The sequence below is a fragment of the Microplitis demolitor genome, chromosome 5 (genome assembly GCF_026212275.2).
Source record: "Microplitis demolitor isolate Queensland-Clemson2020A chromosome 5, iyMicDemo2.1a, whole genome shotgun sequence".
Lineage (NCBI taxonomy): Eukaryota > Metazoa > Arthropoda > Insecta > Hymenoptera > Braconidae > Microplitis > Microplitis demolitor.
This window is the reverse complement of record NC_068549.1, coordinates 23,715,007-23,739,666: the sequence shown is the minus strand read 5'-3', so window position 1 is coordinate 23,739,666 and position 24,660 is coordinate 23,715,007. Positions and strand designations below refer to the sequence as shown.

Genomic DNA, 24,660 nt, shown 5'->3' with positions numbered 1-24,660 from the left:
TAAAAATAACAAAATTTAAGAGAAGAAAAAAAACAAACGAAGTATCATTTTGAAAAAGGGGACTGGAGTATGGGAGATGGGAAAAATAAATAAACAAAAACTTTCATTTATTTTATTTGTATATTTTTTTGCAATTTTTAAAATTAAAATCACAAATCTTGACAATTTTTACAATCAATTAATAAAACACATGTTATTATTTAAATTTTAAGCATTTAAAATAATAAATGAAGCCTTATGATTTAATAAATTGTCTATACTAATAACATTTTTGGCTAGTTATCATATTTCAATAATATTAAAACGAGGAGATTTTTTTTTGCATCGATATATAATTATACATACTCGTATTAAGTAATATAATTTAATATATATTTGAAAAGTCGAAAAATTTTTACAAATAGTTAAAAAATAAAAAATAATAATAATAATCAACTACAATTAATTACATTAAACTCGTATTCTTATTTGAGCTTAATATATTCCATTTAATTCGTCATTTGATTATTTATTTGATATTTTTCACTCATACAATAAATTATAATTTATGCACAATCATACATGTATTCGAATGTGCACGTAATATTCGATAGAAATAAAAAAAAGAAGAATTGGAATTTTAAAACTAAAAATTAATCTTAATATCGATTTAACGTACATTACAATTACTTTTTTTTTCTTTTTTTTTTTTTTCTCTCTCAACTATTATAATAAATTTACAGATATTTATGATAATTATCTTTATATAATAAAATTGCATTATTTATCAACTTTTTATTTATTTATACTATTAATATATTACGCCCATAATTCAGTTCTTGTAAGGAGTTAGTATAATAATAAACGGGAAATGAGTTACCATATTTTTTATATTAAATATTTAGCTTAGAAAGGATTAAAGGAATTATCAATATAATAAAAGGACGGATTGACATTAACTAAATTCTTGCAAAAACTTAAAAAAAAAAAAAAAAAAAAAAAAAAAACTTTGGTTTTAAATTTTATTTAATTATAGTAACTCTTACATGTAAACTGAGCGTATTTAATAAAACAGTATTATTTTTGTTGAGAATAATAATAATAATAATTGTATGTTATGGAACTCGTTTTCCTCCATTTAAATTATTTAAATTACCACAATCTCCTTAAATTAAATTTATATATTCTATTTTCATAACTACTAAAAATATGCCTAATGCTTGTAAAATGCAATGCATGTCCTTTTGTTGTAAATATTCAGCAATAATATTGCTTGCGCCTCAAAGGCTATTCAATAACATCAAATTAATTAAATTTTAATATAATTAATCGTTAATATAATGCATTCTACCTACGATGATAGTGATCACGATGATTATTATGGTATCTATGATGTCTATAATTTCCATGACTCTGTCGACTATGACTGGAAGTATTATAGTATCGTCGATAATTTCCACCACCGTTTGATCGATTCCAAGATTTTCCATTCTGATATTCTTGAAAAGGATTGTATCCTGGATTTGAGCGACTTTCATAGTCTCGGTGACTTTTAATTTTTTTCATTCTTCCTCGATCCATTTCTTCATCATCAGGATTAAAATGACGTTTACGTTCTTCGCGTCGTTCATTATCTACTTCACGATCCATATGTGCTCTGCTACCATTCCAACTTGTAACTAATACGTAAATAATAATACATAAATATATTATCTAATGTAATGATTGTTTATTTATTATGTATATAAATATTTACCTGAATTAGATCCATATCCACGATGTGACATTTTATACAAATGTGATACTGTATCAGAACGATTTGTTCCATTGAAATTACGTGGTGCTGCAGCGCTTGGTGTCGAACTTATAGTTGTTGTATGATTTGACTTTTTATTTTCTTCTCTGTAAATAATTTTAATTATAATTTAATTATGATTTATTAATTTTCAAATATTAAACATAAAAGTAAAAAAATAGAAAAAAAACTTACTTGTTGTTATCAGTGACAGACCAACCGTTCGGTGTAGCTGCTGAAGTTGGAGAAGGAGCATCTTTTGAAACTTCCCAACCACTTATACTACTTGCAGCTTTTGTTTGAATTTTATCATCTAAACTGCTACTTGTTTTTATTCGAATAGGTTGATGCCATTTATCTTTGCCATTTGTTTCAGATAATTTGTTGCTGTTATTATTATTATTATTACTATTGTTATTATTTTCAAATTTACCATTTTGTTGTTTCTGGCCAGCAGAATTATTATTATTACTATTATTATTATTATTATTGCTTGATGATCCATTTGATGCAGAACTAGGTGTTGGTATAGATTTTTGTGAAATCGTATTGATAGATTTAATAGTTTTCATTTCTGTTTTGGTAACTATTGTTGGTGATTTATTATTTATATCTATTGTTGAATCTTTATTATAAGATTTGGATACACCATTAGAAATACTCGTTGAAGATTTAATAGTGGAAGAATTATTATTATTTTTGGAGGAGTTTAATGTAATATTTTCTTCTTCGTCACTTGAGCCATCGTACGGCACCAAACTATTGTTGTTGTTGTTGTTGTTGTTGTTGTTGTTGTTGTTGTTATTATTATTATTATTTCCATTAAATACTTTTCCATTTTTAATATGCATAACAAGTCTGGGTTGGGTCTTGTCTGATGAAAATTTTTGTGGCAATAGTGGTCCAATAAAATTATAATTTTTATGTTGTTGAGCAGTTTGAGAATTATTATTTTGTTGTTGTTCAATTGTAAATTTAGATGAGGGCAGTTGAGGTCCAATTATTAAAGGTGAAGGTGATGATGAAGATGAAGATGAAGAAGAAGAAGAAGAAGAAGAAGAAGAAGGAGAATCAGAATTACGAATTTTATTACAAGAACCATTAGATTTTACAAATCCATTAGTAGTAGTAGCAGCAACTAGTCCTGAAGTTGAAGGTTTAGGACTTGATGATTTAAATGAACAACCATTTGAAATTGTTTTAATATTTGATAAACCATTTTGTTTTATAGATTGTGGCAGTTGATTATTAATAGATGGCGATTCCATTTCAAAAATCATAATATAAGCATTTGTATTTAATACATTTGAAATATTTATCGAACGTACACAGGAATCATCAAATGAATAATATTGACCAGAGGATACTTGTGCAACAGCTGTATAATGTCCACATCCTACAGATGGTCCCATATGAGTTATAATTGACATTAATTTATAGTTAAGCTTTCTTGGAGGTTCACCGGGTTCTCGCCATAAATACGGCCCCATATTTATATTTTGTTTAAATCCTATGTGACGCGATATTTTATTACCAAGTACACTAAAACGTTTTAATTGAACGCAAAGTACTTTTGGTGGTTGCTCCAAGCTAAATTGTTTTGTTGCTGGAACACGTTTTTTACATGCTTCACATTTATAATCATTATTATCCAACTCTTCACGGCTAAAATAACTTGTTAATGCTTCATCTAGTGAATTTGCTTTACGAATATCTACCAATAAATCTTGAAAATGTTGAAAAGTCGTTGAAACATGTTGGCATTTAAGACACTTAACTTCAGTACGAATATAACCACCAAATATTTGATTTATAGGCGTTGTTTCTTTTGAATAATTATCTAATTTAGTTGCTTTACAGCGATGGAGATAAGCTCGTTCCATTCCCTCAAGTAAATAACGTAAAAATTCATGGGCATCTTCTTGTTGTCCTGGTACCATTGTCCGACAAATTACTGTTGAAATTATATTAATTAATTAATTAATTAAATTATTATTATTATAATTATAAAAATAATAGAAAAATTATTACACTTTAATTTATTATATATGTAGAATGGTTTAATAGCATTGCCAGATTTTTCATGGCTAAATTGAAGTGTTTTTGCCATTGCACAGGTAAGACATTCTCCACCACCTTCTAAAAAAAATAATATTATTTTATCTTTTAAATAATGATAATAATAATAATATATTTATTGTTACCATTTTGTTCACATTTTGAATTATGATGATTGTCTGTGAGTAACCAATTAACAAGTGCCGGTACGTGAAATAATGCTTGTAAAGTACTGTTTAAATAACATGTATTTCCAACATTTATTAATCCAGCACCTACTGGAAATGATTTATTCCAACCCAAGTTGACATGTTGTGGTTTATATAGTGTTATTTTTGGTTCTGGTAATGAAGGCCTTATCATTTTATTTTGTTCGTTTTTTTTACGACAAATAATTCCTGTATTATTGTTGTTATCCGATTGATTATAATTTGTATTATTTGGAAGATTTAATACAATATATTTGGATTTAAGTTTATCCAAAACTGTTGATTGATAATCATCCGTTTCTTCATATTTTATTTCAGTTTGTAAAATTCTTGATGCTCCGGTAGTTAGTGAAATAGTTATATCCTCTGTGGAGGACTTTGATTGACCAGCCTCCAATGAATGTCGGAGTGCTGCCGCTACCGGATCACATACGCTCACAGCAGGCATGCCTTATTTTATCTACCTTACTTAATTTTATTATTTATATTTTAAATATATTCAATATCTCAATCTGTAAATTTATAATTATAATTATAATAATTATTATTAATATAATATTTTATTTATTTACCTTAAATTCAATAGCTGCAATCATTAAATTACCCATAATTTTTTAATTAAAAGTTTATTTAATCATTTAATTATTATAGTACTATAAACTTTATCATCAATAAATTTATAAAAAAAATAATAAAAATAAAAACCGGACAGATAGAATATAAAATATAAAAATAAAAAAATTGGGCGCGTGTCGTTGAGTGTCGGTCTTGGCGGCCTTAGCACACGGAGCACACGAAGCACACGGAGTAGACCATTATCATATCATATAATATTGCAATATAATAAAATCATGTAGCAGCGTGACTTGGAGCGGGAATTTATGCCGTCAGTCGGCAACATACACCCTTTACAACTATTATTAACACAATAATACACTTTATCTAATATTTTTTATATACTACACAACAACACTTTTTTTTTCTTTTTCATGTATATGTATATATGTATATTACTAAAACGAAAAATTTATTTATGAAAAAAAAATGAGGCTCTAATAAGCGCTATAGAATGATGGCGACCTGGCGACTGATCACGACTGATAGCTGATGGCGGCCATTTTCCTTATCCGGCTTTGTGTGATATCGTGTGCATCGTGTGGATCGTGTGGTTTGCTGGTGCCCTACAGCCCCCACAGTGCCCCTGGTAAGTAGTGCGTGAGTTTGTGCTGCCACTCTACTGTTTTTTATCGTAGCTACATGAGCTACCGGACGACACGTAATGACATCTCACACGTCACAATCTCATTACAAATAACAACCGTCAGATAATAACAATATATAATATTTATTTAAACAGTTACTCTGTTAGATGACACACGAGCTACAATTCTTTACAAAAAGAATAAAAACAAGAATATGATGGTAGATATAATTCTAAAATTCAATTATATATGTGGGTATCTGCAAGACCTGCAATTATGTATATATTTACTTTTACATTGCTTCATCATCTCCTGCTCAACCCTTTTGTTTTTCAATAATAACACAATAATTTAATTCTCTTGTTATTGCAAAATCAATTAAATTTCTTGTATATATTTATTTTCCGATAATATCAAGCTTCGATAATTAAACAGGTAATATCTTTATCAAATAGATAGAAATAATCAGTAGTAGTTGAAAAATAAAATTATTTTTTTGTTTTTTTCTGTTTATTTTAAGATAGATAAAAATTATTACAAACTATTCAAAGATTTATTGACAATTCTTTCGTTTGGCCATGTTTAAAATACTTAGAACATTAAAGCTTATTGAGATTATAAACATCTTATAATAAAGATTATAAAAAAATAAAAAAAAAAAAAAAATATGCAAGCAAGGTCCCACCGAGATTTGAACTCGGATCGCTGGATTCAAAGTCCAGAGTGCTAACCATTACACCATGGGACCAGTTAACGTGATTTTGTCATTTTTAGTGTAATTTAAAATTATGTATAATTAAAAAAAAATTATTTAAATTATTTCATGTATTTAATAACTTCATATATCAAGTACAGAAATAAAAAATAACAAAACAAACATTTTTTTATCAATTTATTTTATTTAATTATCTAAATTTAATTGATGTGGTAAACATTAAGTCAATAATATTTATCTAACTATTGAACAAATTTAATTAAAATCAATAATTACAAGCTGGGGGGCATACTGGAATAATTGATTCTAAAACAAATAATAAAAAAATAAATAGAAATAATAGCACATTAAATATGTGATAATAAAAATTAATAATAATTTTACCAGATAACTCAATGGTTGTATTAGATGTCCCATATTTATTATAAGCTTTACAAATAAATTGTCCAAATTGTCTTTTTTCAATAGTTATAACACGAAGAGTTGTGTCAGTTATTTCATCAGCAGTTGCAAAATGTGATATACGATAATGTTGATTATTACTAAGCTCCTCATCATCTTTAAGCCATGTTATTGCAGGTGGAGGATAAGCTTCTACATGACACTCTAAATCCATATCGTACAACAAAGCTTGACTTAAACGAGGACGTTTAGCTGTAACTACTGGTGCAAATTCAACTTCAACATTTATAATACGTCGGTGTCCGCGGCCAACTCCATTTGTAGCAATACAATAGTATATTCCACGATCTTCTTTTTTAATTGATGTAATTGTCAATATATTTCCTCTATTAAATAATTATTACTTATTATTTACCAGTATCCAAAATAATAATGAATAACAGTTATATTAAAAGTACATTAGATTAGAGCAGTATCAGAGTATTATATGAAATAATCGTGAGCTAAAATTTATATTTATATTTATCTGACAATATTCATTAAGTTAATGTGATATTATATATAGTCTCATTTATTGTTATTGTTTAATGTCACTTAATGATTATAATGATGTTTGAAATTTAATTTCTATACTATAAAAACATTGTAATTATATATGTAAGTGAAGAATGGCCGTAAAGAGCTCAGACTCTATAGCCAAATAAAGTTTTCTATCAATCTATTTATTTTAATTAAATAATATTATAAATATAGTAATAATAATTTTAAATTTATACTTATAAATTAATCCTCCAGTAGAAAAAGGCATCGATTGTCTGCGCCATGTGATAGTTGGTTTTGGAAAACCATTAGCATAACACTCAAGTTGTACAGTTTTTCCTTCAGTAGTTACAAAATTAGAAGTTGAATTATCACTTATTGATGGCTCACGTCGTATTTGCAATTCAACTTGTGCATCAATACGATTATTTAAAGCAATTTGTACTCTACATTGATAAAAACCAGCATCTGTTTCTTGAATATTATTTATCTTAAAAAAAAAAAAAAAAAAAAAAAAAACAATTAATATATATTGTTAAATTAAATAATAATAATAATAAATGATGTTTATATTACTTGAAGAGTGTAAGTTGAATTTTCATTATTATACGTAACCGAAAATCTATTATCTCCAACAATTAGAGAAGTTTGAGAAGATATTGGCATTTGTTCTCTTCCTCCATTATTTAATTTAATCCATAAAACAGGATACTCGTCGCCGTATTCTACTGAACACTTTAACTCAACAGATTTTCCAATATCTGTAATTTGTTCCTGAGATATATAAGATATTGTTGGAGTTCTCTGAGCATCAGTTACTAAAAACGAAAATAAAAAATAAGTAAAATAAAATTATCTATTGAAATCTCAGTTTATATTTTATAATAAAACTTACTTATTTTAAACGATGCTACAATAATAATAATAACAAAAAATACGTTAAAAATAAATTTATTCATTGTAATAATCTAATAATCAATCAAATGAATTATTTTTTTTTATAAAAAATTACAAACTTGTTGTCTAGTTGAGATTTACAAACGAAATGAGTAACGGATAATAAAATGATATTATTATTATTATTTTGAGGTATAGGGTGAGTAATGGTAAGTAGAATGCTGTTGTTGTTTGTACATACAATAATATATAATAGAATGATGAGTAAAGGAAAGATGATAAAAAAAGAAAAAAAAAAAAAATCCGGTTCTTGGTTCTTGATTTAGTAGATTTCAAGGTAAACTCAATGTCAACGGGGTATGTAAAGTGTAATATTCTATTGCATCGTGTTTCATACTCTTTAGTCGTATTATTACATATACTAACAACCACGGACTTTAAAATAAATATTATTTATTTATAACTTTCAATCGACACAAACAATATAAATTTAATAAAATATACTTAGTAGGATTTATAAACTTGAAATATTGATGAAATATATAATAATTTAAAACTCATAACGTCTTACTTTTTGTAGTGGATTATCATTGTTAATGTTAACGACAGTTAGTACAGTAGTTATTATTATCATTTATATCATTTAGAATTTGGATAACACATCAACTATCGGTACATATCAATCAACAGCAGAACCTTTCATGTTTTTTTTTTCTACAGGCAGCACTGTTTTATTTTAATTTTTAATAATCATAACATTCATAACCTATTGGATATTAACACTGATATCAAATAAGTATATAGTCTAAAAAGAAATTTTTATATTATTTAAAAAATAAAATAATCTTTAAATTAATTTAAAATAATAATAATGAATACTAAAGATAATAGTAATAGTAATAATAATGATAATGATAATGATAATTTATTATCATCATCAGTGATAGTGGTTAAAGCTAAACCAGTGAGGAAAGTTTTTAAAGCCGGAGCTGTTCGTGTAAATAAAATACCTCAAGAATTATTAAATGATCAAATATTGAATGCTGCTATTGCAGCTTTACCTGAAAATTATAATTTTGAAATTCACAAAACAATATGGAGAATACGAGAATTAAAAGCAAAAAGAGTTGCACTTCAAATGCCTGAAGGTCTTTTAATTTATGCAACAACAATAGCTGATATAATTCAAGATTTTACTGAGGCTGAAACTGTTATTATGGGTGACGTTACTTATGGTACATATATATATTTTTTGTTATTTTTGTTATTTTTTTCTTGTTTTTCTGTCATTATTAAAAATATAAATAAATTTTATAGGAGCATGCTGTGTAGATGATTTTACTGCTCGTGCTTTAAATATTCATCTTTTAATTCATTATGGGCATTCATGCTTAATACCGATTGATCAAACTCAAGGTATTAAAGTTTTATACATATTTGTGGACATAAAAATCGATACAGCGCATTGTATAGATTGTTTAAAAGCAACATTACCTGTAATAACTAAAATAGCTCTCGTTAGTACAATTCAGTTTGCTGGAACTTTACAAGTTATTGCTAAAGAAATGAGAAATGGAGGATATGAAACAACTGTTCCTCAAAGTAAACCTTTGAGCCCTGGAGAAGTAACTATATATATTTTTTTTTTATCAATATTATTATTATTATTATTATTATTATTATTATCATCATTATTGAATATTTTTATTTAACAAATAGATATTAGGATGTACTGCACCACAAATACGATGTGCAGATGCTTTAATTTATATTGGGGATGGACGTTTTCATTTAGAAGCAGCTATGATTGCAAATCCAAAGCTTTGTGCTTATAGATATGATCCGTATGAAAAAAAACTTAGCCAAGAATTTTACGATCACGATACAATGCGAGTTGTTAGACAAAATGCTATTGAAAATGCAAAAAATGGAAATACAATCGGCCTTATTCTTGGAACCCTTGGACGTCAAGGTAATCCAATTGTATTAAAGTCTCTTGAGAAAAGAATTGAATATTTAGGAAAGAAAAATGTTATTATATTGATGTCTGAAATTTTTCCCGGTAAAATATCAATGTTTTATGATATTGATGCCTTTATACAAATAGCATGTCCACGATTGAGCATTGACTGGGGAACAGCATTTAACAAACCACTTTTAACTCCTTATGAAGGAGCTGTTGCGTTAAATCTTTCAAAATATGATTTAGACAAACCATATCCAATGGATTTTTATGCATCATCAAGTCTAGGGCCATGGACACCTAATTATAAGCCAGAAACAGAGCTTGAGAAACAGAGTGATACTTGTTGTGGAAAATGTAAATAATAATAATAAGATTTTCATTAGCTGAATATTATTATATTTTTATCATTCAATTTAAAATATAAAAGCTCCAGCTTGAATACTATCATTATTATTATTACAATAGTCTATCAGAAAAGAAAAAAAAAAATTGACCAATCATGAGTCGTTTGGACGACACCTTCATCTGTATAAAACTAAACAAACAGATACATACTCAACTGTTACGGTTGGTGGTCTTATGATCGAATGCTCGGGTGGTGAGTTGCGATAATGAAGGGCCCGCGTGGGCGAATTACGTCATACGCCCACCTGTAGCCAGCTCCAGCGCAAATATATACACCACACATTGAACTCTGCGACTATATATAATATCTAACGGGTGTTTTTTTTTTTTACAAAGACTACTTAAATTGATACTTGCCATAATCACCATGACCACCATAACAATATTAATAATAGCACTATCATTCTCTAATAAAAATTTATTTGACTGTTGTCATTTTTTTAATTATACAATAAAAAATTAAAAATTTAAGATTAAATGTTTATACGTCCTTATTGAATCTAAATCATAGCTTTTTTTCTATACATATAATCTATTAGATTAATGTTGTATAATAAAATATAAACAAGATAAAAAGGGATATTATGAATAGTAAATATTTATACACAAAAAGGATAATAATTTAAATACGGAAAAAGGAATAAAAATGTGGATTGGTTTTCCAAACATGACACAGGGTGTATATTAGAAATTTGTTGGGAGGGTGAAAAGCGGCGCCGACCGCACCCCGGCGTCGCGACGTCAGTCGCCGTCCAAACGTGGCTCAACAAGTATCTCTTCCTTTAACATTCTTATTTTTCGGTGTGTATTGGTTTTAAATATTATATTATATTTTTAATATAATTTTTTTGTTTATATTTATTTATTTAATAACTATTATTGTTGATTATTTTTGAATCTATTGAATTAAAATCAATATTTATTAATAATAATAACAACCATCTGACTAAAACCAATTATTCTGTCGCGACAATTAACCGGTAAGTGATTATTAATTATCAATAATGCGATTTTTTTTTAATTTTTAAATATATGTAATAGATAGACATAATTAAAGGATTATAATAGACAAGTTTATTGAATATGCGATCAGAAATGACAAATGAAGACAGTTTTAATAAAAATTGGATATTAGAAAATAAAGGACATTCTAGTAATAAAAATGTATCGGCACTACGTAAGACATCGAGAAGAATTGAAAGACTAAATAATAATAATAATAATAATAATAATAATTTAACAAGTACCAAGTCATCATCTCGAGGGTGTACACCTAGGGAGAGAACTCTCAGGAGATTGGAAAGTAATGAGAGAGAACGGATGAGGATGCACAGTCTTAACAACGCGTTTCAGGTTTTAAATTTATTATTACTCTACTATTGGGAATTTTATCGATTTATATATGTAATATAACTTGTTTTTTTTTTTTCTTTCTATAAATTATAGAGTTTGAGAGAGGTGATACCTCATGTCAGTAAAGAACGTCGTCTATCTAAAATAGAAACATTGACACTTGCTAAAAATTATATTGTTGCACTCACAGACGTTATTTGTGCAATGAGAAATGATGAACAATCAACAAATATTCAGACCACTCCAATAACTGATGGAGAAACATCAGATCATATTAATGATTGTCTTAATATGAATACTCCTATATCATCAAGATCTTCTAGTCCAGAAATTCAAACATTTTCCAACCCTTCTCAAATTAATTCACTGTGGAAAGATAATTAAAACTTATTGATTAACTAACTAAATATATATATATATATATATATATATATATATATATATCTTTATTTAAATTTAAATATTCATCAAAAAGGATCAAAGAAAGTAAAAAAAAAATAGGAATATTTTATGATAAAATTTACATTGATTAATTTATAATATTTATTTTTTAAACTCAGGAAAAGTTTATCAACGAAAATTATAAATCTTTTAAGGGTATTAAAAAATCCATTTTTTGTAAACTTTTAACAGAGATTAATTTCCTGACCATTAATTTTAATCGATAAATTAGTTATGTCTTCTCTTGAAGAACTTATAACTAGTCGTTTATTAGATATAGAAAAATATATTTTATCGATTTGTGCCAGATTGCCAGTATTATCAAATAGAAATAATAAAAAAAAGTATAAATAAACCACCAAATATTAATTATAAGTAAAAAAAAAAAAAAATATTTTTAAATAATTATGTGTGTCGTACTAAAATGTAATAGCGTGCATTTAACAGTGATAGTAAATCAGCTTATGTAATAAACTAATATTGATTGTTGATTGAGACAACATTATGGAAAGTATTTTATGAATTAAATAATTATATGTATAATTAAAAAGAAAAAATATCTTTATAGATGTAACATCGAAACAAAATATATTATATTTATTATTAATATTTAAAAAATAAATAAATCTATGTTACAATAAAAATATATTTACATAATTTAATAATAATATTGCAATGCTATATATATATATATATATATAGCATTAAAATGATATTGTCCAAGTATCCAAGGACAATAAATTAACCACAACAGCAGTATTCGTTATTGAAAATTTAGGGATGCATATCAACCTGACCATTTGTCCTTGTTCACCAATTACACATTTTGTTGTATACTCGTTAGTATTACCAACAAAATAAATATCCGGGCATTCTTCCATAATAAATGGATCAGCTTCAAAGTATGGGTAAGCAGCAAGTGTATCAGGAGCTGTTGGTGCAAAATGCCTCCAATTTAATGTTTTTTCTAGCCAATCTAATGGTGTATAATCATCCATCAAATTTGTTACTTTAATAATATCATCAATTGGTTGTCCACTAGAACCAGCTACGATTCTATTACCTATTTTTCCAATCCACGGATTTGTAGCTCTATAAAGGCTTTTATATCTGAAATATTTTAATATAAGATGACACTTTTTTTTTTACATAAAATAATATTGTTATTGATGTAATATTAGTGATACCTAAAAGATTGTGGTAAAATGCAAGAATGTAAAGGCTGCTGTGGTATAGAATGATTTGATGGATCAAATTGTCCAGGCATAAGAATAACATTTGATGTCGCTAATATTTCTTTCAATAAATTATCAAAACGATGCGATGCTAATACTGTTTCCATTGTGACAGCGGTAAATTTATTCTTCATTTTTATATATCCTTTATGATTATACATTTCAACAGATCCTTTTATACTATTTCCTATTAAAAATAACGAAAAAAATTAATCATTATTTTACTATTTTGTGGAATTTAAAAAAATAAAAAAATCAGTTATATAAATATTTATTTACCAGCAATTATTATTTGAGCAATAGAAGCTGAATTATGTTGGACTTTATCATTTCCTGCCATTCCATTTATCCACTCAATTAAAAGTTGATAATGTAATGAATTTGGATTATTTGATAAATCCAAGCCAGACAATAATAATATATTATTGTCCGTCATATTATCTGTCGAAAACAGTAAAGGAGAAGATGGAGGATTTTGTGGATAGCATATTCCTGGCATACAGTAACTTTTAACCTAACAAAAAAAAAGTAAATAAATTTTCATTATCAAATATTATAATAACGTTAAAAAATAAAAATCTTACATAAAATACTCCACCACTACATTTATAACCTAGCACACCACAAATTAATCCTGTTACCATTTCTTTTGAGTTAATATTCGAGCCGATTAATTTAATTCTAAGCATTTCATCTTCAAGAAATAATTCATCTTTTTCAGATGAATAATTAGATTTTGATGGTTGAGGTAATAATTCAAGTTCATCACTAAGTTCTTTCAATATAGATGGTTTTAATTCTTGATGTTTATAAATAATCCCTACAAGTATGACTAGTTTATCCGTTTCTTCACCTTGATTAAAATTGATATCGTCAGAAAGTTGAGAAATTTTTAATATTTGATATTCGCCTGAAGAAATATGAATATAAATTAATTTATTTAAATATAAATAGAAAATAATAATAATAATAATAATAATAATAATGATAAATTACCCCATTTTTCTATCGATTTTTTTTCTAAAACATTTTTCAGAGCTTTTAATCGAGCAATATAAATATTTGAGTACTGTTTGTCGAATACTCTTTGTCCAATGTTAAATTTTTTAAAATCTTTAAATTCAATTGATTTTCTTTCAATTTTAATTCCAAAATTTTCCATAACATTAAATTCACTCGATTTGCTTTGCTGTTTAAATCAGTTTAAATCTAGCTGTCAAAAAAATAACACACCGACACCGACACACTGACAGCACTGACAATACAGCTGATGGGAAATATGGTGATGGAAATGAAAATAATTCCCGCCATTTACCAGAAAATCCAGAAAAAAAAAAAATCTTGAGTATTTATCATGATCAACATCATGTTATCATTACAATGCCGCCATACCGTTAATCAGGTGATTGAGAATTATCAGAATTATATCTTTACTTTAATTTAACAAATAATCAAGTACTGACATCTAACAGTGACAATTGTATATATAATAATACCCAGTATCTATAATCTACCAAAAGCACCAAAAGTTTGTTCAGTTGATTCTACAGATCCATATGTAAAAATTATAAAAACCCACACTGCATTTGTTTATAACCACATTTTTATTTTTTTTTTTTTTTAAATAAAATACAGTAATATGGATATATAAATATATTTTACCTCTGAATCCTGCAATTAGATTCTAAAACTTAAAAAAAAAAACTAATATAGTTAAATTTATTATTGATTAATAATAATAATAATAATAATAATTGTATATAAAATATAAAACAACAATGAACGAGGAGGAGCATGAAAAATCATTTATAAAACATTTAACGTAAGTTTGTATATTTATTTAAAGATTAAATATATTTTTACTGATATTTAAATGATTATAGAGCAAAGGAACTATTGGAATCAAATAGTTTGAGAGCACGAGTTTCAAATGAATTCGAACAAGTATCCAAGGTATTACCTAAAACTGGAGTTAAATTATTTAAACCAAATGGGTCATGGCTTCAAAATCGACAAATAAATGCATGTTTGGAAGCACAAAGGGATTTAATAAAAATTGAACGAGTTAAAAAATTGTCAAAATTAGCGGTCGGAGAATGGTTGCCTCAAGAAAAACGTGTTAAAGTAATTAAAAGATCTGGTATTGATTGGAATAATTACGGATGTGATCTTCGTGGTACTTTATATTTAAATCCTGAAGAAGCTTTATTACAATTAGAATTGGTAATGTATAACTATTATTTTACTTTATTCAAATAATAATAATAATAATAATAAATAATATATTAATTTAAATAGAATTGTTTGGATTTAATTTACAATGATGTCTCAATATCAATACAACAAGCTTATGAATTACTTATTAATTCACCAAATTCAGACTGTACATTAGAGGAATATAGAGTATATAGTCAATTAGCAAAATTAGGATATCGTTTGAAAAGATTTTATTATCAAAATTCAATAAATGAAAAATTAGATGAGTGTACAAATGTGCCAAAAAAAAAAGTTATCATTGATCCTGAAGGTTGTCAATGGATGACCGGTGTTTCATTAAATGATAGAATAAATAAAAATCTAAATAAAGATGCTAAATTTGTTATAAATAGTATTATTGAAAAAATTGAAATTCAGGAACAGAGGTTAAAAGTTGAATGTGATGAAAGTGTTGTAAATAAAATTGATAATGATATTAAAGACAAAAGTAAACGTCGATTAAATATTGTTTCAGTTGAAACAATGGTAGATCCAGTTAAATTAGTTGCAACTACAGTTAAGAAAAATACAAATAAAGAATCTGTTTCATCTATTGGTATTCGTATACAACGTAATGTTAAACTTTTACCAAAACGAACAGATAAAGTATTTATTTCTTCTTCTTCTTCTTCTTCATTACCATTAACATCGTCTTTCTCTAATTCAAATACTGATTTATCGGTTCAGATTAAAACACCTGATAAGGAGTTAAATAGTGATAATGATAAAAATAATCAACTAGTTTTAGCTGATAAAAGAAAAATTGATAATATTGATTTATTAGTATCATCATTACCAACAGCATCTTGTACGTTTCAATCATCACTGCCAGAATCATCGGTTGTACCAGTTAAAAAATTAAAAAAAAAAATGATTGAATCGTCAGATGATGAGATTGAAGAAATACCAAGAACTCTGACAAGAATGGAAATGTTGAATAGCTTTCCTAATTTAGCTTCTAAAGATTCGATTCTAGTGATAACTGATCGTAAATACATTCCTCATAATATAAAACCAGTAAAAGCTGTACATACTTATGATAGCTTAAATTCAGAAGATAATAATAATAAAAATCAATCATGTAATTCTATTACTCCAATAAATAGTTATAACAAATCAAAACCTCCAACCACTTCATTAGAATTAAATCGTTGCTGGAGAAATAATAATCGACATTCACACAATCAAAGTAAACTTGGCGGATCTAATAATAATACAAATACTTATAATGATAAAACGTTAAATAATTTCACTCATCATAGAGATATTACAGATTATTCAATAAATTCAAATCACCAACAAAATATAATATCATCGAATCGATGGTCATCATTACATGTTAATTTTTTTAAAAATATTGCTATGGCAACATACGCATTACGTGCATCAATAACACAAAATATAACGAATATTTATCAGCAATCAACAATATACAACATGGAACAATTTTTTGGTCAACACAATTCACGTTTTTTTCATCCTTCAGGAGCTTTTAATTATCATCAAAGATCTAATATGCCGATTTATTATAATAGTAATAAAGTAAAAATAAAAAATAGTGATAATAATACTACTACTACTACTACTACTACTAATAATAATAATAATAATAATAATAATAATAATAATAATAATAATAATAATAATAATAATAATAATAATAATAATAATCACAATAATGATAATGATTTTGAATTTAAATCATCGTTTGATAAAATTCCGGCTAATTCATGGTCAGAGTTAAAGAAAAAATGGAAAGAAGCAAAAACAATAACTATTGAAGATGATAATGATAAAATAGACTGCAGTGAAGTTGAAATTGTTAATCAAACTATACAACCACTTGTTGGTGCTAAATATTCATCAAATTTAAAACAAATTTATGATAGATTGAAAATAATAAAGCCAGCTCAAGAAAAAATAGTAAGAAAAAAAAAAGGCCATTATAAAATATCATACAAAGTTTACTCAAATACTCAACTTTATAGAAAAGCAAGTCCTGGTCCTGCAATGTTTCATTTAGTAATAACTGGGTATGTTATTATTTTTATTTTTAATATTTATTTAGGCACTATTGTACCTAATAATTTTAATTTATTTATTTTATTTATAGCCAAGAAAATAATCATTTTATACAACCAATTGAACTTAATAGACTTTATCAGGATGGAGATGGAATAGCTATTGTTTTTGCTTACGTTGCCGGTGCATCAATATCTTTTATGCAAGCTGGTATTGTTTCATTACCTAATGTTTCATTACTTAATGATTAATAAAATATTAAAATATATTTTTATTTGATATACATATATTATTAATAAGTATTTGTATTAGTGTGTTTGGATGATGATTTAATAAATATTTAATATAAAAATATTATTATTATTATACGTCGTCATTAGTAATTATCTCATTACAATATTATATATGAGAAGTCAGAGAAAATCTAGTTAGCACAGAACTCACTTTTTAAATAAATTAAATTGTCAGTTATTTTAATAACAGCTGGCATCTAAAAAAATAACAAAAATAGAGGACCACAGTTAAACCGACTCAATTTTTGTTGTGAAACAATCGGCAGAGTAAACACGTATGTTAGATTGTTGAGACGCCTGATCTCAACACCTACTTTCCCTTCTTAAGAGACATGTAAACACATCATTCACCACTGTGGCCCTACTTGTCAATCGCCACATTACTTGTTTTATATATTCAAAACGTCTACGTAACAAATACTTGCGAGATAAAACGACTGTCCTGCCATCTTGTAATTTTTATTATTATAATATTTTTTAAACCGTAAAAATTTTAATAATTAAATGTTTTTATTTTATTTTTTATGAAATTATAGCTACGAATTTTCATAGTTGTAATTTTTATAAAAAAACTTTAAATTATATTATAATCGTTTAATAAAATATTTTCTTGACACTAGTAAACAACCGCTACTATTTTTTCTCATAATAGACGTAGCATTGGTAACATTGGTTGGTTAGTTGTCATAATATTTTTTTTTTGTACCTTGCTGTCATATGTGTAACTGTGTACCTAGATATTTATTTAAATTATAAATTATGGTGTGCGGCATGTGAGATATAGTTTTGTAATATTTAGATACATAATATAAAATTTAAAAAATAGTTATAGCAGGTGTAGGTGGCAGTGGGTAATTGGTTGGGTTGGTTGGTCTAAATCGTCTAAACTGGTCTAAACTAAGTAGGCAAGTAATACAGCTGGTGAATATAACAATATATACCATATATTCCAACAGTTTATATAAACTGGTCTGTGGTCTACATCTACACCATCAATTAACAATTAACTTCATATGAGGAGGTATACCATCATCACCATATTTATTATAACATATATAAATGATGATGAAAATTTTTTATCTCTACAACATTACAGCAACATTCTTTTTTTATTATTTTTTATAAAAAAATAATATAAATACAATAATAATAATAATAATAATAATAATAATAATAATAATAATAATAATAATAATAATAATAATAATAATAATAATAATAATAATGATTATGTGATTGAATATTGGTGAAAGGTGTAAAAAAATAAATTATAAATCATGTTCTTCCCAATTGGTTGGCCAAGGGTTTTAAATCCATCAGAGCCTGATGAAATAAATGCAATTGTATGTAATAGAGATAAAATATTATTTGCTATTTTAACAAGGGATACACTGTCAATTTGGTATTGCAAAGTAAGTCCTCAAATGATTATTAATATATATAGATTTGTTGATATTTGAATAATAAGTATTTTTTATTTAAATTTATTTAGCCTTGCGTTCCAATTGTTTTTAATAGACGTACCAAAGATTCAATTGAAAAATATGGTGAAAATTTATTGGTACAGTGGAAACCCGATTCCAGTATGTTAACAATTGCAGTAAGTTTAGTAATAACAATAATAATAACAACAACAACAACAACTTGGTTATATTTATTATTATTTATATTTGTTTGTGAATTACAGACTTGTGATAGTTATTTATTGTTTTATCGATTATCTGACAGTGGAGGTGATAATCATGGTCTTTATGAACAAAAGGATTCACCAGTATCAAGTTTACGTCGTGATAGTGCTGAACTTTTTATAAAAGAAGTTATTCCATCTTTTGTATTGACATTTGTTATACCAGTATGGATTGACGGTGGAATAAGTTCATTAGTATGTATAAGAGATGAACTTATGGTTGCAACTAAAACAAGTATTATTATAAGACAACGATGGGAAGGTTCTACTAATCGTGATTACTCATTAGATCTTAAAAGAATTCCATTTAGTGTCGATCAACAAATATCAACAGTTGCTGTGCCAATAACTGATAATAATATTTATGTAACTGATATTGAATATTCTCCATTAGTTGGAGGTTTTGCAATTGTTCTCAGTAATGGTAAAGCGGCATTTTTAACTGCTCAGTCATTAAAATTTGATCCAAATCAAGTACAAGGTATATGGGCTAAAGATTTAGATGATGCAACGTGTGCTGCTGTTAATCATAAATATCGATTGATTGCATTTGGATGTAAAAATTCACATGGAGTTGTTTATTATGTTGATGAGACAACTGGTAGTCTTGAAGTATCTCATACACTTTGTTTATCCTCAAAAGATTATCCAGGTAAACCTGGTAGTGTAACATGTCTCAGATGGACACCTGATAGCTGTGCTATTGCTTTAGCTTGGGATACCGGAGGTTTAGCTATTTGGAGTACATTTGGAGCACTTTTACTCTGTACATTAAAATGGGATTATGGTTTACATGTTGATCTTACTCGTGATAATCCTCTTTGTATTCATACGATGGTATTATCATTATTATTATTATTATTATTATTATTATTATTACTATTATTATTATTATTACTATTATATTTAATATCAAATTTTAAAATAATTAATAAATAATTATATAGGAATGGTCAGCTGAAGGTTATCAATTATGGATGCTCAGAGAATATCCAAATTGTTTGTCAATAAAACAAGAAAATAATGTAAATCAACTCTCAGATAATCAAAAATGTTCATTAATTCAATTAGATTTTGTAAAAAGTCCCCTGACAGTGAATCCATGCATGGTAAGATTATCATTAATTATTATTATTATTATTATTATTATGATTATTATAAAAAATTATTTAATTAATTAAGGGACATCATGGGCATTTATATCTCCAAGGTGAAGATCGTTTATATCTCAATTTAGGTGGTGTAGCAACAAATACACCAAGTTTTCATTTAGGAAATGATATTTCAAATGATACAACTTGTCAAACATTAGCCGGATCGAAACAGTGGTTAGTAGTTCCAATACCAAGTGTATATAGTGGTTCAAATTGGCCAATTCGAGTAAGTTTTTTTTTTTTCTTCTTCGATAATTTTATTTAATAATAGATAAATTAAAAAAAAAATTACAGTATACAGCAATAGACAATGAAGGACAAAATATTGCTGTTGCTGGTCGAACAGGATTAGCACATTATTCTTTATCATCACGTAAATGGAAACTTTTTGGTAATGAAAATCAAGAAAAAGATTTTATAGTTACGGGTGGTATTTTATGGCATCGAGGATTTATGATTGCCAGTAGTTATTCTATTATTGAAGATAAAGATGAAATAAGAATTTATCCACGAGACACAAGATTGGATAATAATTATGTTAAAAGTATCAGAATGCCGTCACAAGTATTACTCGTTAATACAATGAAAGATAAACTTGTTACATTTTGTGCAAATGCTCAAGTCAGTATATTTGATATGACACTTGAAGGTATTGAAGGTATAGGAAGTATTGAATTAACAAGAACCCAAATTGTTGATATTAGTGGACTATGTGTACATCCAGCTTGTGTTGTTAGTGCAACATTAACTACAATACGAGCAGAAACAGCTGGTAGTCATCCACATCCTGAAAGTTTAATTTTAAATGTGTCTGGAAAACTTTTAATGGTACAACGTGAATATTGTACCGATGATAATACTCAAGTTGTAAGAATTTCATTATTTATTTATTTATTTTTTAAATATTTAATTATTTATATATTTATTATATTATTATTAATAAAATTATAGTTATTTACATGTGGATCTCCAAATGTTTTGGCTTCTTGTGTTGAAAATTTTTGGGTACCTTGGCAATCAATAAGAGATAAACCACATCTTACAGAAGCATTGTGGTTATTTTGTGGTGCCCATGGAATGAGAGTTTGGTTACCATTATTTCCTCGTAATCATCAGGACAATGCTCATACATTTATGAGTAAAAGAATAATGTTGCCATTTGATTTAAAAATTTATCCACTGGCAATACTTTTTGAAGATGCTATTATTCTTGGTGCTGAAAATGATACTGTTTTATATACATCAGACAGCAATTCACCATTTTCATTACCTTTTAGTTTACTTGAATTAACAAGTCAAGTTTATCTTCATAAAATACTTCGACAGCTTATTCATCGTAATCTTGGTTATCATGCATGGGAAATAGCTAGATCATGTGTATCATTACCATATTTTTCACATTCATTAGAATTATTACTTCATGAGGTACTTGAAGAAGAAGCAACAAGTAAAGAACCATTACCAGATGCTCAATTACCAAGTGTTGTTGAATTTATACGTGAATTTCCTGGTGTATGGGCAAGAGCAGTTGTACAATGTGCACGTAAAACAGAAATAGCACTGTGGCCTTATTTATTTTCAGTTGCTGGTTCACCTAAAAAATTATTACAAGATTGTTTACAACGACAACAATTAGATACTGCTGCTAGTTATTTAATTATTCTTCAAAATTTAGAACCATCATCAGTAAGTAGACAACATGCAACATTATTACTTGATGCGGCATTAGAACAAGGAAGATGGGAATTATCGCGTGACTTGGTACGTTTTCTTCGTGCAATTGATCCAAATGATGTTGAATCACCTCGAACTTCATGGGGCGGTACTGCCAGTAAATTATCATCAGGTCCACCTCCGACCCCATCAGTATCACCACATGAAGAAGATCTTTCATTAGTTCTTGGAACAATGCAAGTATCTCGTAGTCGTAGTTACAGTACAACAGTTAATCCTAAATTACAATATAATAACGATATAATAAATAAAGATCATCCACCACCACCACCTCCACCTTCATCAATGCTGGAAAAAACACGTAATGCAGTATTACGACGTAAAAAATCTGTACCAAATATTAAAACTGAAAAAAATATTAATAATCTTATTAATAATAATAATAATAATAATAATAATAATAATAATAACAATAAAGAATCATCTGCTGAAGAATTTTTTATTGATGTTATATTACAGAGACACGCAAGACGGTTACTTTCAGCACGTAGACTTGCTGATTTAGGACATTTTGCTGCACGTTTAGATTTTCATTTAGTTACTTGGTTAGCCAGAGAACGTGAAAGAGCTGCTAAAATTGATGATTTTGTTGTTGCTCTTAAAGCTGTTCATGAAGATTTTTCTTTTCCTTATCCTACTTTATCATTATCAAATATTGAAAAACTACGAAGACCTAGTCAAACTATGTTTACTAGATCACGATCCATTGAATATACTGAAAATGATACACAAACAACTACAACATTTACAAATAATATAAATACCAATAATAATAATATAATACCAGCAGCAGCAACAACAACAACAGATTTACCTGCAGATAGTGGTTATACTAGTTTACCAAGTGTTAGGCCACTTTATGGAGGTTTAATGTCGTCAGTATCAGCAACAACACTTGAAACACAGTTTCCTATTGTTGAAACAAAATTAACACCTAGAATACATCATGATACTACAAGTGTACTAAGTGATACCAGTACTATATGGCGTGATGATGTTGATTCAATTGTTGGAACTTGTTGGGTTTCTAATGATACAATCGAACCAACAGAAATAATTAATTCGACGTCACTATGTGGTCCTACAAGTCGAGCTCAAATTCAAGTTAGATATCTTCTTCAATTATTTTTGGAAGCCGGTTGTGTTGGATGGGCAGCTGTATTAACAACTATGCTAAAAGATGCTTCAGCAATGGCAAGAACTATACGAGCAGCTCATGCTCCTATGCAAACATTAGATTCAATAATAAATCTTCGCGATGGAATTCTTACTCTAACAAAATGGTCACAATCTGAATGGTAATTTTTTTTTTTTTTTTTTAATTTTATTTATTTACAATTAATATAAATCATAACTATCTTATTATTATATATTATTTTTTTTAAGTCTTGGATACAGAGCATTTGTATCTGGAATTCAAAGCCAAACCTCATTGCTCAATCGATTAATTGTTGTAAAACAGCAACAGCAGCAGCAGCAGCAACAACAACAACAACAACAACTGCAACAACAATTAATTCAACAGCAAGAACAACATGTACGACATCAGACAGAACAAGATATTGTTGAGAGTCGATCATCGAGTCCTACCCTTTCATTTGGAAGCAATCAACGTGCTAATATTTCACGTTCAAGACATTCGTCAGTAAGTCATGTTTCTACAGCTACTGTTGCTTTTACTATTGATGCAACAGCAGCAGCAACAACAACAACAACAACCGCAACAATAACTACAACAACATCACCAACAATAACTGTGGCAGAAGAAAAAAAATTTTTAGATAATAAAGTGTTTTCGGGTACAAGCAAAGAGACAACAAATCGTGTTGGTAGTAACTATGGAAATATTGATAATGATTCTCAGCAACAGGCAACTTGTGTAATCTCTTAAAATAATTATTATTATCAAACAGGGTTTTATTTTATTTTTTACTTTACCATAATCATGAGTACCTTAGCATTGCTCAATTAATAAATTAAACAATATTACTGCAAATTCATAAATTTCAAAACAAATAGCATGAATGAGTCGACAGACAATCAAATAAAAACTGCTGTTATTATTATTATTATTATTATTATTATTATATTATGTACCAATGTCCCTGACTTTGTATTATAGCAATAATGCAAGATGGATGATTGTAATGTATGTCAATGTGCTTGCGATTCAAAAGGTGACCTTTAGTCTTAATATTTCCGTGTTTGTCGGAGATATAATTATTTTTTGCTAACTATTATTTTTAATTTTTATCATTGAATTTAAAAGATATAACAGGGTCTTGTAAAATTATAAATAATTATTAGAATTTTATCT

General features: G+C 27.0%; 7 protein-coding genes and 1 non-coding gene across 12 annotated transcripts; 4 read left to right on the top strand and 4 right to left on the bottom strand.

The window, feature by feature from the left end:
* Nucleotides 1-983: 983 nt before the first annotated feature.
* LOC103570711 (ubiquitin carboxyl-terminal hydrolase 36) lies at nucleotides 984-5,237 on the bottom strand. 2 transcript variants are annotated; one of them, XM_053739347.1, is made up of 6 exons: nucleotides 4,614-5,237; nucleotides 3,979-4,553; nucleotides 3,806-3,913; nucleotides 1,970-3,728; nucleotides 1,736-1,881; nucleotides 984-1,658 (listed from the first exon to the last, which is right to left on the bottom strand). In XM_053739347.1, the coding sequence occupies exons 2-6, from the start codon at nucleotides 4,487-4,489 to the stop codon at nucleotides 1,327-1,329; spliced, it is 2,856 nt and encodes a 951-aa protein (XP_053595322.1). In that variant the 5' UTR covers nucleotides 4,490-4,553; nucleotides 4,614-5,237; the 3' UTR covers nucleotides 984-1,326. The 2 variants fall into 2 exon arrangements, with proteins under 2 accessions (XP_053595322.1, XP_053595323.1); XM_053739348.1 differs by having other exon boundaries at nucleotides 3,806-3,910.
* Nucleotides 5,238-5,919: 682 nt separating this feature from the next.
* Trnaq-uug (transfer RNA glutamine (anticodon UUG)) lies at nucleotides 5,920-5,991 on the bottom strand. Its single transcript has one exon. It is a non-coding gene; the product is annotated as a tRNA-Gln (tRNA).
* A 137-nt stretch (nucleotides 5,992-6,128) lies between these two features.
* Nucleotides 6,129-8,370, bottom strand: LOC103570712 (lachesin). Its single transcript, XM_008548541.2, has 5 exons — nucleotides 7,796-8,370; nucleotides 7,477-7,718; nucleotides 7,137-7,390; nucleotides 6,343-6,746; nucleotides 6,129-6,264 (listed from the first exon to the last, which is right to left on the bottom strand). Exons 1-5 carry the CDS (start codon nucleotides 7,857-7,859, stop codon nucleotides 6,224-6,226), a joined length of 1,005 nt encoding a protein of 334 aa, XP_008546763.2. The 5' UTR covers nucleotides 7,860-8,370; the 3' UTR covers nucleotides 6,129-6,223.
* Nucleotides 8,371-8,555: 185 nt separating this feature from the next.
* LOC103578195 (2-(3-amino-3-carboxypropyl)histidine synthase subunit 1) lies at nucleotides 8,556-10,202 on the top strand. Of its 2 annotated transcripts, XM_053739346.1 has the most exons (4): nucleotides 8,556-9,032; nucleotides 9,115-9,422; nucleotides 9,517-9,769; nucleotides 9,905-10,202. In XM_053739346.1, the coding sequence occupies exons 1-4, from the start codon at nucleotides 8,669-8,671 to the stop codon at nucleotides 10,123-10,125; spliced, it is 1,146 nt and encodes a 381-aa protein (XP_053595321.1). In that variant the 5' UTR covers nucleotides 8,556-8,668; the 3' UTR covers nucleotides 10,126-10,202. The 2 variants fall into 2 exon arrangements, with proteins under 2 accessions (XP_053595321.1, XP_014297907.1); XM_014442421.2 differs by having other exon boundaries at nucleotides 9,517-10,202.
* A 531-nt stretch (nucleotides 10,203-10,733) lies between these two features.
* On the top strand, nucleotides 10,734-11,906 carry LOC106693683 (neurogenic differentiation factor 1-like). Of its 3 annotated transcripts, none has more exons than XM_014442424.2 (3): nucleotides 10,734-10,969; nucleotides 11,210-11,521; nucleotides 11,615-11,906. In XM_014442424.2, exons 2-3 carry the CDS (start codon nucleotides 11,252-11,254, stop codon nucleotides 11,903-11,905), a joined length of 561 nt encoding a protein of 186 aa, XP_014297910.1. In that variant the 5' UTR covers nucleotides 10,734-10,969; nucleotides 11,210-11,251; the 3' UTR covers nucleotide 11,906. The 3 variants fall into 3 exon arrangements, with proteins under 3 accessions (XP_014297910.1, XP_014297911.1, XP_014297909.1); XM_014442425.2 differs by having other exon boundaries at nucleotides 10,734-11,148; nucleotides 11,214-11,521; XM_014442423.2 differs by having other exon boundaries at nucleotides 10,734-11,148.
* Nucleotides 11,907-12,540: 634 nt separating this feature from the next.
* LOC103570713 (DNA polymerase delta subunit 2) lies at nucleotides 12,541-14,578 on the bottom strand. Its single transcript, XM_008548542.3, has 5 exons — nucleotides 14,194-14,578; nucleotides 13,782-14,107; nucleotides 13,477-13,711; nucleotides 13,150-13,384; nucleotides 12,541-13,072 (listed from the first exon to the last, which is right to left on the bottom strand). The coding sequence occupies exons 1-5, from the start codon at nucleotides 14,357-14,359 to the stop codon at nucleotides 12,667-12,669; spliced, it is 1,368 nt and encodes a 455-aa protein (XP_008546764.1). The 5' UTR covers nucleotides 14,360-14,578; the 3' UTR covers nucleotides 12,541-12,666.
* Nucleotides 14,579-14,831: 253 nt separating this feature from the next.
* On the top strand, nucleotides 14,832-17,829 carry LOC103570836 (putative uncharacterized protein DDB_G0282133). Its single transcript, XM_053739345.1, has 4 exons — nucleotides 14,832-15,019; nucleotides 15,081-15,420; nucleotides 15,496-17,486; nucleotides 17,567-17,829. The coding sequence occupies exons 1-4, from the start codon at nucleotides 14,976-14,978 to the stop codon at nucleotides 17,724-17,726; spliced, it is 2,535 nt and encodes an 844-aa protein (XP_053595320.1). The 5' UTR covers nucleotides 14,832-14,975; the 3' UTR covers nucleotides 17,727-17,829.
* An 86-nt stretch (nucleotides 17,830-17,915) lies between these two features.
* LOC103570714 (guanine nucleotide exchange factor subunit Rich) lies at nucleotides 17,916-24,258 on the top strand. Its single transcript, XM_053739344.1, has 9 exons — nucleotides 17,916-18,789; nucleotides 19,022-19,180; nucleotides 19,261-19,368; nucleotides 19,456-20,292; nucleotides 20,403-20,564; nucleotides 20,638-20,835; nucleotides 20,904-21,476; nucleotides 21,561-23,641; nucleotides 23,730-24,258. The coding sequence occupies exons 2-9, from the start codon at nucleotides 19,046-19,048 to the stop codon at nucleotides 24,232-24,234; spliced, it is 4,599 nt and encodes a 1,532-aa protein (XP_053595319.1). The 5' UTR covers nucleotides 17,916-18,789; nucleotides 19,022-19,045; the 3' UTR covers nucleotides 24,235-24,258.
* Nucleotides 24,259-24,660: the final 402 nt, after the last annotated feature.

Bases quoted from the DNA above. Each gene is read 5' to 3' on its own strand.
- LOC103570836 (XM_053739345.1), top strand. From the start codon at position 14,976: ATGAACGAGGAGGAGCATGAAAAATCATTTATAAAACATTTAAC. The intron at 15,020-15,080 runs GTAAGTTTGTAT...AAATGATTATAG, and splicing joins TCATTTATAAAACATTTAAC to AGCAAAGGAACTATTGGAAT. The intron at 15,421-15,495 runs GTAATGTATAAC...TAATTTAAATAG, and splicing joins CTTTATTACAATTAGAATTG to AATTGTTTGGATTTAATTTA.
- LOC103570712 (XM_008548541.2), bottom strand. From the start codon at position 7,859: ATGAATAAATTTATTTTTAACGTATTTTTTGTTATTATTATTATTGTA. The intron at 7,391-7,476 runs GTAATATAAACA...TTTTTTTTTAAG, and splicing joins ATTCAACTTACACTCTTCAA to ATAAATAATATTCAAGAAAC. The intron at 6,265-6,342 runs GTAAAATTATTA...TATTTGTTTTAG, and splicing joins TACAACCATTGAGTTATCTG to AATCAATTATTCCAGTATGC.
- LOC106693683 (XM_014442424.2), top strand. From the start codon at position 11,252: ATGCGATCAGAAATGACAAATGAAGACAGTTTTAATAAAAATTGGATA. The intron at 11,522-11,614 runs GTTTTAAATTTA...TATAAATTATAG, and splicing joins GTCTTAACAACGCGTTTCAG to AGTTTGAGAGAGGTGATACC.
- LOC103570711 (XM_053739347.1), bottom strand. From the start codon at position 4,489: ATGCCTGCTGTGAGCGTATGTGATCCGGTAGCGGCAGCACTCCGACAT. The intron at 3,914-3,978 runs GTAACAATAAAT...TATTTTTTTTAG, and splicing joins TTCAAAATGTGAACAAAATG to AAGGTGGTGGAGAATGTCTT. The intron at 1,882-1,969 runs GTAAGTTTTTTT...AATTATTTACAG, and splicing joins TCTGTCACTGATAACAACAA to AGAAGAAAATAAAAAGTCAA.
- LOC103570713 (XM_008548542.3), bottom strand. From the start codon at position 14,359: ATGGAAAATTTTGGAATTAAAATTGAAAGAAAATCAATTGAATTTAAA. The intron at 14,108-14,193 runs GTAATTTATCAT...ATATTTCTTCAG, and splicing joins AAAATCGATAGAAAAATGGG to GCGAATATCAAATATTAAAA. The intron at 13,385-13,476 runs GTAAATAAATAT...TATTTTTAATAG, and splicing joins TGCTCAAATAATAATTGCTG to GAAATAGTATAAAAGGATCT.
- LOC103570714 (XM_053739344.1), top strand. From the start codon at position 19,046: ATGTTCTTCCCAATTGGTTGGCCAAGGGTTTTAAATCCATCAGAGCCT. The intron at 20,565-20,637 runs GTAAGATTATCA...TAATTAATTAAG, and splicing joins TGACAGTGAATCCATGCATG to GGACATCATGGGCATTTATA. The intron at 23,642-23,729 runs GTAATTTTTTTT...ATTTTTTTTAAG, and splicing joins AAATGGTCACAATCTGAATG to TCTTGGATACAGAGCATTTG.
- LOC103578195 (XM_014442421.2), top strand. From the start codon at position 8,669: ATGAATACTAAAGATAATAGTAATAGTAATAATAATGATAATGATAAT. The intron at 9,033-9,114 runs GTACATATATAT...TAAATTTTATAG, and splicing joins TATGGGTGACGTTACTTATG to GAGCATGCTGTGTAGATGAT. The intron at 9,423-9,516 runs GTAACTATATAT...TTTAACAAATAG, and splicing joins AACCTTTGAGCCCTGGAGAA to ATATTAGGATGTACTGCACC.